Genomic DNA, 16,049 nt, shown 5'->3' on the forward strand with positions numbered 1-16,049 from the left:
CACACATCACAGACGATCACCGAAACGTCATGGCGAGTGAACCAACCAGCTGTGAGCTCACACATCACAGAGGATCACCGAAACATCATGGCGAGTGAACCAACCAGCTGTGAGCTCACACATCACAGAGGATCACCGAAACGTCATGGCGAGTGAACCAACCAGCTGTGAGCTCACACATCACAGACGATCACCGAAACGTCATGGCGAGTGAACCAACCAGCTGTGAACTCACACATCAGAGGATCACCGAAACATCATGGCGAGTGAACCAACTAGCTGTGAACTCACACATCAGAGGATCACCGAAACGTCATGGTGAGTGAACCAACCAGCTGTGAGCTCACACATCAGAGGATCACCGCAACATCATGGCGAGTGAACCAACCAGCTGTGAGCTCACACATCACAGAGGATCACCGAAACGTCATGGCGAGTGAACCAACCAGCTGTGAACTCACACATCACAGACGATCACCGAAACGTCATGGCGAGTGAACCAACTAGCTGTGAGCTCACACATCAGAGGATCACCGAAACGTCATGGCGAGTGAACCAACCAGCTGTAAGCTCACACATCACAGAGGATTATCGCAATGTTCCTGATAAAAGCCGATTCCCAAAGAGAAGAGCCCAGTTTGGACTTGGACTGATATTTACCGTATTAACTTGCATATAAGTCCATGTTTCTACATTCAAAGGTATGCTTATTCACCAACGTAGCCACGTGCACTTACCTGCAAGGGAGTGTTTTGATCGGTTATTTTAATTACTATGTTTTTTTAAAACCATATAAATATATAAAAAACAACATAACAAGCAATGAATTGGGACAACCAGCATGAAGACAGTGAGCCTGGCTGCCATCAGGACAGACAGGGGAGAGGGGTTGGTGCTGGAGTACCACACAGGGGAGTCCATCCACGAGGTGAGCCATCTCAGAGAAACTTCAGTGTGCTGGGGATCCTGTACAAGAACTGCTCAGGCTGTTAATTGCCACGGGGTGATTGTTTTTTTTTATTGGAAACATACGTGTAAAAACAAAACAAAAAACAAGACACCAAAATACACAGTATCTGCAACCTTAAATCTCAAATGTTATCTTATTTTCATCTGTCGTCTTCTGCTATTGCTGGCAGTTCTATCTTCAGTTCCTGTGTGTGGGGCAATTTGTTCAGAATATCCCCCAAGTAAACCTCCTCAGCCACCGGGTTTCACTGAAGTACAAATCTATCTCCTCTTCCTTTTAGGGTGCTTCACATCAATCCCGAGTTCTTTGTACAGGAATGCAAACTGCCTGGCGGTCTAACAAATAAAGAAAAACAAATGATAGATAAATCATAAGCCTAAGAGGTACAACCCTGCTCTTGAAGTCTGGGTATCATACGTGAATTGTGCTTGCCTGACAAAGGGATTCTTCCAAATCTGTTGGGCCAAAATGATCACTCCCTGGCTGAACATCTAAAATGAAGCTGGGCACAGGATCCTTGTCTGGAACAAGAAACAGAATGTGTAAGAATGGTAATCAGGAACACACTCAGCTTTCACCATTCTAGAGAGAGAGAGAGAGAGAGAGAGAGAGAGAGAGAGAGAGAGAGAGAGAGAGAGAGAGAGAGAGAGAGAGAGAGAGAGAGAGAGAAAGAAGAGAGAGAGAGAGAGAGAGAGAGAGAGAGAGAGAGAGAGAGAGAGAGAGAGAGAGGGTTTATGTGATGTCATAAACTACAAGACCGTTGGGTTGAGTAGTTTATAAAGTCACAGAAACCTGAGATGAAATTATTTTCCTTGAACTCACTGAAGCCCATCTATTATTTTTTATAAATACATGGATATGAATATCTGTAATAAAAAAGACAACAAACAGGTGTTAAGGTTCAAATTGGAACTGAATTTAATGAATAATAATAACGTAAATTAAGTCACTATTACAGAATCTCAAATATAATTTTCTTTTTGATAATTCAGGAATGGTGAATTAAGCTGGGTAGATAATGAACTGCAAAAATAACATTTTTAAGGAAAAGATGCTTTTTTTTTTTTTCTTAGTTGCTGTCAGAGTAGAAGATTATTTGTCTCACTCGCTTGGTTGGTGCTCCCATCGGTGGAGCATGATTGTAAATCTTCACAGAGGCAGATTTGCTAAAAGTGCCTAAAAACCACGAATTGTGGGTGTTGTCGAGTGATTGAAAACAAGACATTTTGTGTTTGAAAGTGATCTCGGGGTGCACACGAGTCAAATATGCCATTTTGACGTCACTTCTGTGGTTTTATGTCTTTTTTTTAATGACTCAGGATGCAAATATAGCCTTCATCCATGTATTATATATATATATATATATATATATATATATATATATATATATATATATATATATATATATATAAATAAAATAAAGTAAGCATTAATATAAATAAAACAAAGTAAGCATTAAGAGTAATGGTCACATCTTACACAGAATGGTGTAGAAGGCACAGTTTTAATAAAACGTAGGTAAAACTAAGTAGACTAACATTTCGGGCCAGTGCCTTCATCAATACACTGATAAGTTTCTTATAAGTTTAACTTTATTTGATTGAGTGTTTTGAAGTTTTGGTTGAATAAAAGGAAGTAACACAACACCCCTTTAATAAAAAGTATTTGGTAAACTTGGATGGGAACATGACCTCCTGTTTGTTAATTAGCTTCTTTTTGTGACTGGCAGATTGCCTGTCATCTCTAGTTAGTGCTGCAGTCTCAATGGTTAGTGAGTGCATGATGTTGCCCTTACCTATTTTATTGTACTCACTAGCGTGCATAGCTGCTGCTGCCCTCAGCCTGCTAATGTATTTCAACAGCCCCGGCAACGGCACTCTCTGATCTCCCTCATAGGCTGTGATTAACATGGAGGGGTATCTCTGAAAGAAAACAGGAGTGCAGCGTTCTTAGTGAGGCTCCATGAACACAGTCAGTACTTTCGAGAAATCAGTAATACGTGCCAATTTGGATCCAGAAGCACCTGCTAACTGAAAGCCTAGTATCAAAAGTGTGTACTACATATTGCATGCGTTATACGTTTCTGTGCAACCATACCATGCCATAGTTTTGGACCATGTGTAATTTTCTCCCCTGCAGCAGCCTAGAGCAATCTGCAGAGAGTGTGTTTACAGTACCTGTGCCCGGATGTTGTGAGAGGGGCAGTAGCTCTCTATACTCTCGCGGTGCTCTTGGTTAGTTAGTGGATCGCCCCACTCCTCCTGCTCCTCCACAGTCAGGGGCAGGGACGGGTCCTGCATCGCCCCGAGAACATCCAGGAAGGGGGCCTGGGCAGAGATACAGAGATCAGCAGAGCACAAACACACAGGCTCCCGAGTACATCCAGGAAGGGGGCCTGGGCAGAGATACAGAGCACACACACACAGGCTCCTGAGAACATCCAGGCAGAGATACAGAGATCAGCACAGCACACACACACACAGGCTCCCAAGAACATCCAGGAAGGGTGCCTGGGCAGAGATACAGAGATCAGCAGAGCACAAACACACAGACTACCAAGAACATCCAGGAAGGGTGCCTGGGCAGAGATACAGAGATCAGCAGAACACACACACACAGGCTCCCAAGAACATCCAGGAAGGGGGCCTGGGCAGAGATACAGAGATCAGCACAGCACACACACACACTGGCTCTAACACTGCTACAGATACGGTTTGGGGTCTATTTATCTCTGCTCTTAAAGGAGTGCTAAGATTTTAAAATCCATTTTCTTACACTATCAGAACCCTTGTGTCAAAGATCTTTTGGTTCTTTGCCTGCTTGTTTTTTACACTTTAAATTTGGTAACGCAAATCATTATTTTTATGTAAAAAAATTACAATCCATGGTAAACTATGCATGGGAAAACTGCTGTTAGCGTGGTGGAGTGGCCCCTGCTTAGGGTTAATGTGATAGGAAGCTGGTGGAATGTACTGACTTGTAAGATGAGCGCGCGGAGCAGCTCTGGGGAGCGGTTACACAGTGCTCCGGCCAGGACTCCTCCAGCACTGCTGCCTGTGAGTGCACTCAGCCCTGGCCGGGAGACCCCCAGCTCGAAGAGACGCAGCACACAGGCCTGCAAGTCCTCCAGGCCCCTGTGCTTCTGGGTCAGGCGCCCCTGAGCATGCCAGCCCAGGCCCAGCTCTCCTCCACCTCTACACAACACAAAGAGAAGCAAATAGAGAACACAGTGACCAAGGGAACTCTGATATTCCGGGCCTATACCATGCTGCCTTTATTACATTAAAACAAATACCTACAGTAAACTAAACAGTGGGCTGAGACTTCTCAAGCAAAAGTAATTCAAAAAGACATTACCTAAAGACCAGGGATTAAACAGTACTCCACATTTCGTAGTAACCAGTGCCCTCTAGTAACAAATAAGGTGGAACAAAAGCTTGACCAAAGAGTTTTTTTCCCCACATGCTGTTCAGATGCTCATGTTAGTTCATAGTTAATGGCTTTTTCTAAACGATTCTTAGTAGTAAACTAAACAGCTGAGACTGTTTACACATTTAAAATGTGGCAGCCTCTTCTTGGCACATGTGTTTGTTAAAGGAGCTGTTTAGTAAAAGATTTCTAGCAGGGTCAGGATTAGCTTGATATCAATGAATGAACTAGTGCTACCTGACGTGACAGTAGGCTAATGTCCAGCCCTCGTCCAGCAGCACCCTGCTCTCTGGTTTGAAGGCCATGTTCAGGTCCACTCCGTATGCTCCATACACATGAACCAGGAGAGGGCTCTGGCACAGCTCCTCCACGGTACGTCTGTGAATCACAGTCATCGGGACCGCAGTGCCGTCCTAGGAAATGAGCAGCGACCCCTAAACTAGCACTCCTGAAGAGCAGCGTGGGAGCTTGCTGGAACTGCAGGCTTCAGACTACTGTAGCTTGCAGCTATTCTGTTCATATAGTGCGTTTAACCAATACAGTATTTGCAACTCTTGCTATTACAGTAGGAAAGCCCTTTTAATTCCAATTGGGACATTTACAAATGACAGCCACTTCCTAAAACAAGGTAAAACTGCAAGAAACAAAGCAGGGATGGAAAATAAAACTCCTATTGAATAGCAGTTTCACCCATTCCAGGTTTTACTACGAGCTAGATCAGCCACAGTGTAAAAGTAAGAAGCTCAGGTGTGTTCTTTTAAACTCATAGTAAAACCAGGAATGGCTCAAACTGCTATGCAATGGGAGTCTTATTTCCACCCCTGCCAAGTCAAACATTCTGGCTAGTTCCTTTATCTTAGTTTCTTATAGTTTTGATCTGATTGAGTGTTTTAAAGTTCCTAAAAACAGAACACCAAAACTACTTTACAGAAGCATGTTTGCTACATGTCTGGAGATATCAATGCATGTGAATAGAATACCATGCTTTGTGCCTCTATGCGTGAGGTCTGGTAGTCAGTTCTGCATGCCACTGCCTGCTCCTCTTGTTGCTGGTAGAGGTGATTTTCATGCAGTGAATAGAAGAAAGCTCTCGGAGGCTGGGCAGGAGAGGACAGCAGGAAGTGGAAGGTGTTGCTGCTGAGCTGTGAGTTCAACCCAGGTTCTAGAGCACAAGCCCACTGTGGCAGCTGAGAAGAGAGACTGGCATCAGCAATGAATGAATAGAAACAGTGCACACACATACAGAGGGTGACAAAGGCTCCGATTGACAGCACAGCACAGCAGGCAGACTGAGAGTAGAATTAGCACTGACTTTGAAAAGGGAAAGAGCACACTTTTACTGTAAGGAGACAAACACCTGCATCGCTAGTATAAAACAAACTTGTGTTCAGTAATCTCATCTCTACAGCCCGGATATTATATTATGGTATGTGCAAGTTTATGTTACTTACGGGTGGATACACATAATTGGTACCTTGGTACAAGGTCCTTGGTAGGGTAAATACCCCTCCCCAACACTGGCAGATTTACATCTTTTTTAATCCTGTTGAAATTTCTGTTATTCACTACTGTATCTCATTGGATCCGTCATGTAAAGCACAGACCCCAGTCAGTGCTGCCCAGCCTGCTCTGTGGCAGTGTCTGCAGACCCCTACCTTGACAGTGGAGACCTGTGCCGGCTCATCAAGGGGGATGATGTCTAGATACAGTTGTGTGCGGCCCCTCATGGCCATCACGCAGTGCTTTTCAAACAGCTCCATGTCAATCACTCTGGTGTTCACAGCCGGTCTGTACAGCAGCTGCCAGTGCTTCAGTGATGGGGAGGACAGGGGGGCTCTCATCAGCTGACAGGAGGAGAGAGGACATCCAAACCCAAGTGTCAGAGCGACTGTATCTTCAAGCAATCGGGCTTAACCATCTACTGCAAGCTCTGTAGCCAAGAGGCCAGTATGTGTCTTACGCTCACATCAGTATTATTAAACCGCTTGGAGGAGATCCCTTACAACTGGATGACCAATATGCCAATCAATCGATGCAAATAATAAAAAAAAAAAGGCTATAGAAAGTCAGACAGTGTAGGCTGCAGGAGCAGTGCTGGTACTGTACAGTATGTGTGGTTATCCTGTACCAATGAAAGCTGTGTCTTCCCTTTCAAAAGAGCCTGAAGACTGTTCTTATTAATGTTGTGCTGAAATAGACAATTTGTTTGTGTGAGTCCAGTACTTGTACCTTCCTGACCATCGTCTACCTTGTCACAGGGACGCCCTGTTAGCACTGTGCTCTCTAGGCGTTGAGACACTCTTTCAAGAGGGTGGGGCGCACACTAAGACACATGCATGGAGTCTAGGGAGGGCTGCTCACCTGGTACTCATGTGCTGGCCCCGCGTTGGTGAGGATGTACAGCTGGCCCTCGCTGTGCTCTACATGATAGATCAGCCCTGCAGTGCGAGGCTGTACCAGCACAGGGGGGAGGAGAGGGCTCCTGCACTCAATCAGGTGCACCTCTGAGCAGCTCTTGCTGTTGCAGTTAATGGTGAGGAACCTCTTGTCCTTGGAACTCATCACCTCCACAAAGAACCTGCAAACACACAGGGGGAAACAATCAGCAAGTGAATGTGACGCACAGGACGTCATTACAAGAGAGGCGCAGTAATTAACACCCAGACAATCATGCACTGACTCATCTAATTCCACCTATTGTACAGAAGTACCTCTCCGAAATGTGTTACCAATGATCGGATGCCAACTCCTTTTGCTTCATCTAACTGCACTGCCTGGAGTTATCCAAGCAGATAGGCTTTACCTCGGGTCCTGCTCTCACACACTAGGGTCTGTTAGGACTCAGCTGGGGTTCAATGCAGGGCTTTACCTCGGTCCTGCTCTTCACACACTAGGGTCTGTTAGGACTCAGCTGGGGTTCAATGCAGGGCTTTACCTCGGTCCTGCTCTTCACACACTAGGGTCTGTTAGGACTCAGCTGGGGTTCAATGCAGGGCTTTACCTCGGTCCTGCTCTTCACACACTAGGGTCTGTTAGGACTCAGCTGGGGTTCAATGCAGGGCTTTACCTCGGTCCTGCTCTTCACACACTAGGGTCTGTTAGGACTCAGCTGGGGTTCAATGCAGGGCTTTACCTCGGTCCTGCTCTTCACACACTAGGGCAGGGGTGGGCAATCCTGGTCCTGGAGGGCCGATGTCCCTCCTGGCTTTTGTTCCAACTGTGCCTTAAATGACTTAATTAGACCAATAATCTGCAATAATTGGTTCAATTAAGTAATTTAGGGCACAGTAGTAACAAAAGCCAGGAGGGACACCGGCCCTCCAGGACCAGGATTGCCCACCCCTGCACTAGGGTCTGTTAGGACTCAGCTGGGGTTCAATGCAGGGCTTTACCTCGGGTCCTGTTCTTCACACACTAGGGTCTGTTAGGACTCAGCTGGGGTTCAATGCAGGGCTTTACCTCGGTCCTGCTCTTCACACACTAGGGTCTGTTAGGACTCAGCTGGGGTTCAATGCAGGGCTTTACCTCGGGTCCTGTTCTTCACACACTAGGGTCGGTTAGGACTCAGCTGGGGTTCAATGCAGGGCTTTACCTCGGGTCCTGCTCTCACACACTAGGGTCTGTTAGGACTCAGCTGGGGTTCAATGCAGGGCTTTACCTCGGGTCCTGCTCTCACACACTAGGGTCTGTTAGGACTCAGCTGGGGTTCAATGCAGGGCTTTACCTCGGGTCCTGCTCTCACACACTAGGGTCTGTTAGGACTCAGCTGGGGTTCAATGCAGGGCTTTACCTCGGGTCCTGTTCTTCACACACTAGGGTCTGTTAGGACTCAGCTGGGGTTCAATGCAGGGCTTTACCTCGGTCCTGCTCTTCACACACTAGGGTCTGTTAGGACTCAGCTGGGGTTCAATGCAGGGCTTTACCTCGGTCCTGCTCTTCACACACTAGGGTCTGTTAGGACTCAGCTGGGGTTCAATGCAGGGCTTTACCTCGGGTCCTGTTCTTCACACACTAGGGTTCTCTGCGGCTGCTCCTCTCCAAAGACTAAAGAGTAAACCTGAAAGCTCCGGAGGTTTTTCTGGCTTGTGTAAAATAAAATGTTGTCTGTGGCCCACTCTGTAGAAAAAGAAGACAATTAAAAACACAGTACTACCAGTTTTTGTAAAGTTGTGCGGTCGTTCTGATGTATTTTTCTTTTGACAAAGTGATTGGTTTGTGTCATATTTACTTTTCCTGGCACAATGAAGCGCAGCACACTGAGCCAGTTCCAGGTGAATGTGTGCGAGTGGTAAAACGTCACTTACATGTTTGAAAATAACAATAACAATAATAATAACTTTCTTGCTTGACTCCTGTTTTTCAACAACCCCCTTTACACACAATTTCCAATGCAAAGTTACCAAAGCCTAGAGATACTAAAATAAAAGCCACCCATCCTGCCATAATGCATGGGTCTTCTGCAATATTTTAATGGTATCGTAATTAGGGTTTGACTGAGCATCCTTACCAAAGCTGAACACTGCAGTCTGAATGTGAGTCACAGCAGGAGTGCTCCCCAGCCTCACCACAGCGCAGCTGGCCTCCTCGGACCGGCCGCTCCTCACTGTGGCTGCCAAGTGCTTCTCCTGCGGGGAGAGTCTGACACGCTGGAACGAGGCCCCCTCGGGGTCCGGCCAGGCCACGTCTCCCAGGGACAGCAGGACCTGGGGCTCTCCCTGACCTGGGACAGTAAGGGTCAGGACACAGTCTGGTGAGGAGGAACCACTTAATCTATTCCTGGTGTTACTATGAGTTTAAAAAGACACATCTGAGTGTTACCTATACACTGGCTAATCAAGCTCAATGTAAAACCTGGAATAGGGGAAGCTGCTATGCAATAGAAGTCTTATTTCCACCTCTGAACCCTGTAAATCCCACTGTTCTCAACACACTTAGGTTAGAAATGCCCTGCACTGCAGCATGGCCTCTTCTCGTGCTCACATGTTTCTCATGTTCTTATGTACATGGGTGTAAATGGCCTGTCTGAAACACCTGAAGCAAAACCAATCTTTTGGCCAGGGGCCCGCCTAGGCCCCCCGAAGCTCTGGGGTTGAACATGCTCTCCAATGCATTCCAAGCCATTTTAGACCACTTTTAGAAGCAGATTTGAACCTGACTGAAAAAGTAATTCAGAAAATACAACTTATTTTACCAGATGGATCAACCTGATAAATCACACATGAAACTTGTTAACAAACAAACAGTTTTTGAAATGTTACTCATCAAATATTTAAGGACCACTTTGACAATTTTCAAAGACCTAATTTAGCATTTGACATCATTTTTAATGTTGATAACAACCAACTGTAAAAATACAGCTTTTGCATTACAGTTTATTTAACTGTATAATAACAAAACTAAACATAAATGATACTCCCTTTGCAAGCTCTGGACCAGTAACCTTTCTTATTCAGTGACACAGAGTCAGTTTTGGTATCTATAGGTGAGTGTTTCATTCTAAAAGCAATACAACAAGTCACTGCTTCATCAATGTGAGAAGCAACAGTCCAAGAATTTTGTATCTCAATCATAGGTGTCTGTTAAAAAGTGGGGGGCAAACTGAAGGACTAACTGCTGAGCACAGAGAGGCAAATGTATTCATTTTTAGTTTTTTGTTTACTATTAACAAGTTGTAAGACGCCAAGCAAAGTATATATTTAACAATATACAGCTGCTGGAAGGAGTTTTTTCTTCTAAGAAATTGTGTTTTTGCTTGTGTGCTTGCTTCTAAATATATTCCATTGAGTTAGAGGGCTAAGTTTGCCCATAATAAAATAACTTCAAACAATAATTCTGTGCTATTGCAACCAAGTAATTTCTTGCTAGTTTTAAAATATTTCTATTTTTTACTTTACATATTGGGGCAAGTTTTGCACTTGCTTCGGATCGTGTACATAATGTTATATCTTTAACAAGTGCGCAGAACGACGGGGAGAATATAAGCAAACATGTTTTCATTACTCTACAATTTCAGGTAATTGCCTTTAAATTGACACTGCTGCTGCCTATGGTCTCAATCAAGTTACAGTTCAACAGGTGAAAGGTCACAAAAATCAAGCAAGTGCGAAAACATTTTAGTCTTCCCCCGATATTCTTTGCATTGCTACACGAGCCATAGGAATGGACATGGCCATTCTGACAGAATTCCGTCTACAGATGGAAAACTTTCACCCATGTATGTAGAGTAAAAAAATATGCAGCTCAATTCAACTAGACACATACATGAAACTACAGCAAGTTACCGTTAGCTAGGCTCCTCCGACAAATGCAGCCACCCTCTTCGAAGTATACATGGTTTCTTCCATGCACCTGCAAGCATAGCAAAGAGTTGACCAAATGGAAACTGACTTCTACCAAACATATCAAAAACAATTTCTGTACTGTGGCACTCCTCCTTTAATGTGTTAAGGTTTCCCTTTGAAATTGGGATTGTCAGTGAGACACCTGGCTATGGAATAGTAATTCTGCTATTATTTTACAAAGCAGTACTCGCCAGTCACCACCAAACGATGGTGTACAGAGTATAGTGCGGAAATTAGTTTGTTTTTATTATTAATGCCATTTCATCCTTCATGTGACAAATGTCATTATTCCCAGTAATGCCAGTGGAATCCTTTAATTCAGATCCGAGCTGCTTTCCCCCCCCACAGCAGAAGTGCACTGTGGCCCAAGTGGCTTCCTGCCCATCCTGCACTTACTCACCACTGGGCCTTCTGCAGCGTCTGCAAACTCTGCATGGGCTGTTCTCAGTTTCTTTCTAAAGATTGCCTCCAGAGTTCTGTACTTCTGCAACTGGGATTTAAAATCATCTGGAACAGAATGCGGGATACCCTGATAAAAATAAAGAAAACACAAAACAAAAGTAAAGGCACCTGTGTTTGAGGGTATTGTGCATGGCCCTGATGAAGCCTTGCCCTCTAGTGGGGGTGGCTGCAGTATTGTGCATGGCCCTGATGAAGCCTTGCCCTCTAGTAGGGGTGACTGCAGTATTGTGCATGGCCCTGATGAAGCCTTGCCCTCCAGTAGGGGTGACTGCAGTATTATGCATGGCCCTGATGAAGCCTTGCCCTCTAGTGGGGGTGGCTGCAGTATTGTGCATGGCCCTGATGAAGCCTTGCCCTCTAGTAGGGGTGGCTGCAGTATTGTGCATGGCCCTGATGAAGCCTTGCCCTCCAGTAGGGGTGACTGCAGTATTATGCATGGCCCTGATGAAGCCTTGCCCTCTAGTGGGGGTGGCTGCAGTATTGTGCATGGCCCTGATGAAGCCTTGCCCTCTAGTAGGGGTGGCTGCAGTATTGTGCATGGCCCTGATAAAGCCTTGCCCTCTAGTGGGGGTGGCTGCAGTATTGTGCATGGCCCTGATGAAGCCTTGCCCTCTAGTAGGGGTGACTGCAGTATTGTGCATGGCTCTGATGAAGCCTTGCCCTGTAGTAGGGGTGACTGCAGTATTGTGCATGGCCCTGATGAAGCCTTGCCCTCTAGTAGGGGTGACTGCAGTATTGTGCATGGCCCTGATGAAGCCTTGCCCTCTAGTGGGGGTGGCTGCAGTATTGTGCATGGCCCTGATGAAGCCTTGCCCTCTAGTAGGGGTGGCTGCAGTATTGTGCATGGCCCTGATGAAGCCTTGCCCTCTAGTAGGGGTGGCTGCAGTTTTGAGCATGGCCCTGATGAAGCCTTGCCCTCTAGTGGGGGTGGCTGCAGTATTGTGCATGGCCCTGATGAAGCCTTGCCCTCTAGTGGGAGTGGCTGCAGTATTGTGCATGGCCCTGATGAAGCCTTGCCCTCTAGTATGGGTGGCTGCAGTATTGTGCATGGCCCTGATGAAGCCTTACCCTCTAGTAGGGGTGGCTGCAGTATTGTGCATGGCCCTGATGAAGCCTTTCCCTCTAGTGGGGGTGGCTGCAGTATTGTGCATGGCCCTGATGAAGCCTTGCCCTCTAGTAGGGGTGACTGCAGTATTATACATGGCCCTGATGAAGCCTTGCCCTCTAGTAGGGGTGGCTGCAGTATTGTGCATGGCCCTGATGAAGCCTTGCTCTCTAGTAGGGGTGACTGCAGTATTGTGCATGGCCCTGATGAAGCCTTGCCCTCTAGTGGGGGTGACTGCAGTATTGTGCATGGCCCTGATGAAGCCTTGCCCTCTAGTAGGTGTGACTGTATGACTGGCTCTCCACTGAATGCAATGTGGTGCTGTTAGCCACTGGTGTAGTTGAGGCGGAACACCTGTCTGGTACTTTTTTCTATGGGCAGAACCTTGACTTAAGAATTAACTTAAGGAATCTTTAGGAATCGATTTGTTATGAAAATGCTTATATGGCGCCCGACCGGTCTAATTTTAGTGCCAATTTTAGGGTACCAATGAAGCGATCTATTTTCTGTGGAGAAATCAAATTAGTCTTTCCGTTGAATATGCACTATGCCACTATCCCTACATAGCAGTTTTGATGGTACATTCCAAATAATAACAATGATAATAATAAGAATAATACAGTTTTTAACACCCTGTATACTGTTTTTTTTCTTCTAAATCCTATGCGTTATTTGTAAAGTGTTGTAATAGTGATTATTACTTACCTGACTAAAGTGCTTTGCTGCAACGCATTGTCGTGGAATGTCAGATATTGTATATTTTGGACCGAAGTTTCCTTTGTGAATTTGCGCTTTTCCTGCCTTACAAACAGCTGCAGTTACCTTAGTGTGGTAACTCGCCTGGTGGTAAGTGTCACTTCTCAAAGCGTACCTCAGAGCAGTTAACAACAGCGACATCGCAACAGCAGTGTTACTCTTGGTTGTAGCGGGACGGCTTTCCTTTCAGTTTTCACGAAAGGAACATTGCACCAGTAGAATTTAGAAATTCAGCCAGTGCATAACTACATTAAGAAATGACAAAATCTGGTCATTTATCATAAATAGGGGCTACTTTGTAAATCTCGGTGGCAATACAAATCATAAAAAACACCAAAACATACTGCAGTGTTAATTATAAACTTCATCTACAGTTTTTAAAACGGTTTAAAAGGCACGTATAATGAAATCAGAGAAAAGCACTCAGGTGCTGTCAGGACTTAGCTAGTCTAAACGCGTTACACACAGCTAGCATGCCGCCTCGCTTCACGCAATCCAAATCTGTTTCGATTAAAAAAATTAATAAAATCCCTGCCGCTTTCAGATGGCGTAGACCAGGCTAAACTAATCACCACCAGAGTCGAATTTAATTCTGCCCAATCCTGGAGATGAACCACGTCTGTGATCTACCGCTTTCCCCTGATTACCCGAGTAACAGGAAGTGTACGGAAGTAACCCATGCTTGATGCAGCTGTACTACGACTAGTTGTACTACAGTGCTGGCGGACAGGAAAATACCTATGCAGCTTTTTACATTTTATTAGAGAAAACGTGGAATCTAAAATAAAGCTATTATTTAAATAAGCAGGCAGGGCACACCACACCACTCAAGTACTGCATAGTGCACTGGCGGAACCCGACAACAACAGGTGGACCGGCTTTTAGAGCCAGGTCTGTCAGTTCAGACATGTTGACAAACAATGACAGGTGTCCCCACAACAACACACATGCCACGGAGTGCAAACCCGAGGCCGCCAAAGCGCGATGGAGTCCCTGCCACAGGCAATGGGTGCTTCATGTGCGCGTTCATCTCACACAATATAAACTGCAGGGAATTATAGTAAAGCACTTAGTCTGACGGTGATTTGTGTGGGTGCTTATTTCTTGTATTGAGTAATTAAAGGTTAGAACATAAGAAAGTTTACAAACGAGAGGAGGCCATTCAGTCCATCGTGCTCGTTTGGTTGTTAGTAGCTTATTGATCCCAGAATCTCATCAAGCAGCTTCTTGAAGGATCCCAGGGTGTCAGCTTCAAAACATTACTGGGGAAGTTGGTTCCTGACCCTCACAATTCTCTGTGTAAAAAAAAGTGCCGTAAAGTGCTGTACAGAAAGTGACGTTGCTAGGGATAGAAAAAACGACATTCACCTTCAAACTTCTTTGCACTGGAAGCTAAACGTAACTTGTCTCTCGAGAAATGTCCAATATTTAAACAAAACATTTGGAGGTCTGCTATAATAAAGTATAAAGTAGGGTAAGCTGAGCAACAGCTGTGCATTGTCAGGACCTTTGCAAATGGGCTAGCAGGTGTCCGGCATTAGAGCAGGCTACAGCGCACCTGTCGTGTTCGTTCATTATAAAAAAAACAACAAAAAAGGCGACACCGGCAGAAAGCATTGGGATATTAAAACGACATTGTTGGTTTGTGGTCTATCGTCACGTATGTGTTTGTAGTATGTACATATCGTTTATTTTATTTTAATTAATTATTTATTTAATTACAATTCGTTGTTATATTTACTTGAATGGAAGTAATACCAGCGGATGCTGTGCCGGGGTAGTAGTTTGAGACGAGACTGCCACAGTCCTGTGAGGATGGGTTTTATCCGGTGACCTTTTACTCGCTCCACCCAAAGACCGGGAATGCAATCGGAGTAGGAGGAGGACCTCTGCTGGAAATTCGATGGAAGGATGTGTTTTTTTTTTTTTTTTTGGTTAGACGGGAGGTAATGTATTAGTGCAGTGTCCCGCAGACACATTGCACTACATGTATATGTTTGTTCCATTGCATTGTATGGAGAGGGCAGCGCTTGTTAACACTCCAGTTTGTTTAAATATCTAGGGATGTTTTAACAGTAGTTTCACAAACTTTCTTTCATTTAAACTATACCTGTCACTAGGGGCACATCTATATTGGTGTTTAGCTGGGTCAGTCAAATAGGCATCTACACTACAGCTACTTGCAGCTGTGGGAGGTTATACATCAGCATGCTCTGTTATTACAGACTGACACTAACAGTGCATTTTGAATGAGGAGCCTGATTAATGCTCCATAACTAGTAAATAGTAGTATACAATCCTTAAGTTAAACATTTGTTACTGATTCTGTAAAATGTAATAGCTTTATTTTACTTGTGCAAAAAAATGGTGCAAATTTCATTTCAGTGCAGAGACCTTGATACACTAGACCCTTTGTGTCTGTCTGTACTTTATATGAATTTGCTGTGCTGCTGTTCAGAATGCTTCCCATTTCCGTGCTGTCTGTCAGTGTTTGTGACCCTGCTGTGCTTTGCTGTCTCAGGTGTTAAAGCAGAGTGTTAGGGTTAAATTTCTGTGCTCCTGTTCAGAATGCTTCCCATTTCCGTGCTGTCTGTCAGTGTTTGTGACCCTGCTGTGCTTTGCTGTCTCAGGTGTTAAAGCAGAGGGTTAGGGTTAAATTGCTGTGCTCCTGTTCAGAATGCTTCCCATTTCCGTGCTGTCTGTCAGTGTTTGTGACCCTGCTGTGCTTTGCTGTCTCAGGTGTTAAAGCAGAGGCAGCCGGACAGTGACAGTATGCAGCAGATATCCGTGCGCAGATTCTCCTCCTTCAACCTCTTCACGAGAACCAGAGTGAAGGAGCTGGACAGAGAGGAGGAGGGGGAGGAGGAGAAGGAGGAGGAGGAGCAGGTCAGTGGGTCCAATACACAAGTGCTTCATTTCCACAGTACAGTGCCTTTTTAAGGTAAGTCTCAGTATTACAAGCTGTATTGCTGCAGGAATGGAATTA

The 16,049-nt window shown here is 45.1% G+C and overlaps 1 protein-coding gene across 4 annotated transcripts; it reads right to left on the reverse strand.

Annotated features, from left to right (window-relative positions):
* Positions 1–989: 989 nt before the first annotated feature.
* On the reverse strand, positions 990–13,721 carry LOC117410654 (prolyl endopeptidase-like). Of its 4 annotated transcripts, none has more exons than XM_059024816.1 (14): positions 13,013–13,716; positions 11,141–11,269; positions 10,681–10,747; positions 8,907–9,119; positions 8,389–8,515; positions 6,761–6,977; positions 6,055–6,243; positions 5,380–5,586; positions 4,637–4,812; positions 3,948–4,164; positions 3,148–3,297; positions 2,784–2,892; positions 1,403–1,491; positions 990–1,305 (listed from the first exon to the last, which is right to left on the reverse strand). In XM_059024816.1, the coding sequence occupies exons 1-14, from the start codon at positions 13,202–13,204 to the stop codon at positions 1,231–1,233; spliced, it is 2,157 nt and encodes a 718-aa protein (XP_058880799.1). In that variant the 5' UTR covers positions 13,205–13,716; the 3' UTR covers positions 990–1,230. The 4 variants fall into 4 exon arrangements, 3 of the variants coding, with proteins under 3 accessions (XP_058880799.1, XP_058880798.1, XP_058880800.1); XM_059024815.1 differs by having other exon boundaries at positions 2,766–2,892; XR_009328821.1 differs by lacking the exon at positions 2,784–2,892 and having other exon boundaries at positions 13,013–13,718.
* Between the last annotated feature and the right edge of the window lie 2,328 nt (positions 13,722–16,049).

Source organism: Acipenser ruthenus, chromosome 6, assembly GCF_902713425.1.
Source record: "Acipenser ruthenus chromosome 6, fAciRut3.2 maternal haplotype, whole genome shotgun sequence".
Taxonomy (NCBI): Eukaryota; Metazoa; Chordata; class Actinopteri; order Acipenseriformes; family Acipenseridae; genus Acipenser; species Acipenser ruthenus.